The 4244-nt window shown below is 42.4% G+C and overlaps 1 protein-coding gene across 2 annotated transcripts in view; it reads right to left on the minus strand.

Annotated features, from left to right (window-relative positions):
• Window positions 1–1206: 1206 nt before the first annotated feature.
• Window positions 1207–4244, minus strand: part of ripk2 (receptor-interacting serine-threonine kinase 2) — a 24166-nt gene continuing 21128 nt past the window's right edge. For both annotated transcript variants that reach the window (XM_014025759.1, XM_014025758.1), the window contains one exon: window positions 1207–2099. In XM_014025759.1, coding sequence (XP_013881213.1) covers window positions 1714–2099 — 386 coding nt within the window. In that variant the 3' untranslated portion in view covers window positions 1207–1713. The remainder of the gene's footprint in view (window positions 2100–4244) is intronic.

Here is a 4244-nt window from a genome sequence, read left to right on the forward strand (position 1 = left end):
GGCTCACACAGTGTAGGTCAGACTCATCTACAGTCCTGGCAAATTTCTTGTTGATCGGTGCAGCCGTTTTTGTGCTACGGTTGATCAAAAATCTCAGGAGAAAGAAAAAATAAAATAAAAAATAAAAAATAAACAGTATGAAAACAATATGACTCCCGCTTACGCTTCGCATGCGGGGGTCATAATAAACAACAAAATAACGATGGCAAATTATCTTGGTCCACTTTTTCACACACACCTCAAAGATATGTTTTCCCTCGAACATTCAGCGTTGATCCAGCGTTGCAGGACACAACCTCATTCTTCCTGTTGGTTTTCAGAATACCAGCAGTCACTCACTTAGATTAATGGAACAATCTGTAGTCTACATGTAATGCTACACACAGTTTGACTCAAACAGCAGATGGCATCAGGAAACCCTGAATGAATAAAGGAAATATAAATAAATTACATTAAATCCAGAAGACTTTAAATAAAATCACTGRTTCAGTCTGAGCTTCTCACAGTTCAGGTCCAACAGAATAAAACCTAGAATTTGTGGTAGGTTTTAAGTTTGTACCTGTGACTTATTGCTTCTCTCCAGTGTTCCCCGGAAAAATCCAACATGTTTCCTGACGACAACAGAGCCTGGATAAGTTCACTGTGGAGCAGGGTTTCCCCCAGGRAGGCTGGAAGACGGGGTTGATAGAAGTGAGGAAGCACTGTAATATTTTTATGGTGGGGGGTGAAAGGTGGAGTGGTGTGGTAAACGTTTCTAAAGATGGTCTCTCTCTCACGTCTGTGTCTTTCATTTAAAAGCAGGCAGGTGTGTGTGTGTGAGTGTGTRTGCATGCTGTGCGAGAGACTTGGAAGGTTTGGCGAGCGGACACACGAGTGAACCGCACAAACGATACAACACCTCCAGCAACAACTAGGATGTGTTCAGGGACTGCATCCTTCAAAGACCAGAGGAAAGTGGCTGTGAATTTGGACTGTCTAGACTTCAGCTTTATTGCCGCCCTTATCCCAGCRTATGTTCTGTGGCCTAGCAACCGTGACAACGCTAAACAGAAGCAAAAAATAGATTGAAACTAGCAAAATATTAATATAAGTTAACAACATTAACTCAGGGACATCTAAGGGACCGCCGTCCAAGCTTGTTTGATTTCTGACAATAATGATAAAAAACAAATGAAAAAAAGACTAAAGCATTAACAACACAACTGCTTTAAACTTTCTGTTTGTATACCGCCAGACTTTTATTTAAAACTGTATTCCTTTCTCTCGTTTCGTCCACCACTCCAAGCAAAAAAAAATCTCCAGTCGGTACGCAATGAATCTTGGGAAAGGGTGGGCTGAGAAGGATACATTGGACCTGACTCTCAAAAAAGGAGAACATATTTGTGGGCTGTAATTGGAGAAGTCTTTAAATATGGACAGCCTTCGGCACATCATTGTGATGYAATCGGCCGACAAATTTGACCTCGGAAGGATGCAGCACCTACATTTGGACACAGCTCTAGCTTGCTGATTAGAGGTGCAGCAACAAAAAAGGACCACGTAAATCAGTTGGCGGGCGCCACATTCCGAATGTTGTTCAGGYTATTTAAACAGGTGCTGGTTCTAAATAAATAAATGATGCTAAGCCTGACTGGGGGGGCAGGGTAATGACACACTGGAGGAAACCCTGGTGGAGTAAAGTTGTTCATGTGAGGAGCATCCATTTCCTTCTGGCTACACGTTCCTGGGGATGTTGTAGGACATGGACAGCGGCGGCGCGCTGGGGCTGGCRCCTGTAGGGGAGATGATCTCAGGCGGGTACGGCTGCAGGCCTCCCTGCCTGTTCTCCAGCAGCTTGCAGACGATGACTCTGCAGAAGTCCTCGTTGTGTCTATGACAGTGGTCCAGCAGCTGGCGGACCCTGGCGGTGCGTGTCAGCTGGTTGGTGATCTGTTCGTAATCCTCTTGCATGATCATGTTGCGGGCGACCAGCGCGTCCAAACTCTGGTTCAGACAGGCATCTGTCATCTGGGAGACGATGTTCTCACGGCGGGTGGCGATCCACTGGGCGATGGGACCTTGAGAAGGGGGGGAGTGTTGAACTGGTGAAGTGTTCCCAACTGCAAGAGAAGAAATGTAGAGACTTAAAATTTAGAAATAAAATAAAATTAACAAATAAAAAACACAACAATGTCTTTTTAATTTGAGGAGGTTCATTAAGAAGCACATCAAGGCCCTGCAGTCCCCTTCACTAGACCTGTGGCTGAAATGAYTAGTTCATGTTCGATATATCTGACCGGGATAATTCACTGTGGAATGTTAAATTACATTAATGCAGACATGAATGAAATATTGACAAGAGGGAAAACAAATTTTGTGCTCTGTGCTGCATCTCATGTTTTGTTCTGGAGCTACACTGACAAAACTTTAACTTCCTGTTGGATCATGTGACAGAAGAGCTGGAAAGTTTGTTCTTTTATTTTTAATCCCAGACAGAGAACTGGAGTCAGAGGATCAATGTCTGAGTCACAGTTCACCGCAGCATTAAAGAAGACATTTCCTGCTTTTAAATCCTTCAGATGGGGTCTTTATAAAGTGGAACTACAAAGCTTTGGTTTGAATTCCTCCTTATTCTAACTTTACCAGCTCCTCTTTCACCACTTTTCTGTTGTGTGTCTCAAAGAAGCTGATTTTGTTACTGTTCCTTTAAGAYACTTCAAGCCCTGCCCCCCTCTGGCCTCCAGACCTGTCCACTTCGATTTGAGAGAAGGGGTTACTTTTMTTGCTTGCAGAAAAGTTTTATTTACAATTTAAAGAAAAYGTGAACAACAGAAGACTTRTCCATACAGCCTGWTGGAGCCAGAGTCTGACCCAGAACCATAGAATTAAGAGAAGGAAATTGTAGTTGGTAAGTCCAGATGTTATATGGTAATTCTGTCACAGATTATTTGACGTAATAGTTCAGAAAACATTATAGAAAACAAAGATGACTGAACAGATTGAAAAATCTGACTCAAACAGAACATAAATATCTTTTTAGCACCAGGAGARACTAAAGTCAACTTTTCTGCTTCCTAAAGATTCCAAGTCCAAAAAAAATGTATTGAACAGCTAAAAAAGTGGATTTTGCAGGATATGTTTCCATTAACTTAAAGTCTTTAATCAAAAATTAATTACAATAATTAATATAATGACTAAAAGAGAAATTAAAATACAGAGACAAATCAAATATTGTGAAAAAAACTGCAAAATATTACAATCTTTTTTTTGGTCAGATCACCCAGCTCTAACCTCACTTATACTTGGACTCTGAAAAAATGAGAACTGCAGTCTTCTGAAGTCATTACTGTCTTGAAGCTGCAACACGTTTGCACTAATCCAATTAGAATCCCTAGTCCTGTTCAACAGCTACCCATCTCAAGAACCACAGTCCAGAAAGAACATCACTTCATTTTAATATGCTCTGTATCATCTGTAAATATTTAAAATGACATGGCTTTCATTGGAGGAGTACGAGGAGTTTGTGTGCCTGAATGTTCCTAGCAGCCATATTGTCAGGGGTAAATGTACTCCTGGTAGGGTAACTGGAGCTAAAGAGATTGAAGAGCTGGCTGTGTAAAGAGATGTCTGGGCCTCCATGCTGCTGCCCCTGTGATCCGACACCAAAACAGGCAACAGAAAATGGATAGAAAGATGAAAAAATACACTGCCCAACCAAAAAACAAGTGTCCACCTGGATGTAACTAAGGTCTTTGATGTGGGGTTACTGCCGGTGGTCAGGTCTAGGTTTAGCAACACTTTGTGCTCAAAGAATGAGGTCAGCTGACTACCTGAATATACTGAATGACCAGGTTATTCCATCAATGGACTGTTTCTTCTCTGATGGCACGGCCATATTCCAAGATGACAATGCCAGGATTCATGGGTCTGGAATTGTGAAAGAGTGATTCAGGGAGCATGAGACATCATTTTCACACATGGATTGGCTCCATGGCCCACAACCTGCAGGAGGGGCCATACGAGTCAGGTGCATGATGCCATGGGCAGTAGCCAAAGGCGGGGATCTTGGCGCTCTGACCTTGGCCTACCAAAACTGGCTCTTGGGACATGGAATGTCACCTCTCTGGTGGGGAAGGAGCCTGAGCTTGTGCGTAAGGTTGAGAGGTACTGGCTAGATATACAGTGGTTTGCAAAAGTATTCATACCCCTTGAACTTTTCCATATTTTGTCACATTACAACCACAAACATAAATATATTTCACTGG

The sequence above is a fragment of the Austrofundulus limnaeus genome, unplaced genomic scaffold (assembly GCF_001266775.1).
Source record: "Austrofundulus limnaeus strain Quisiro unplaced genomic scaffold, Austrofundulus_limnaeus-1.0 Scaffold497, whole genome shotgun sequence".
NCBI classification, from domain to species: Eukaryota; Metazoa; Chordata; class Actinopteri; order Cyprinodontiformes; family Rivulidae; genus Austrofundulus; species Austrofundulus limnaeus.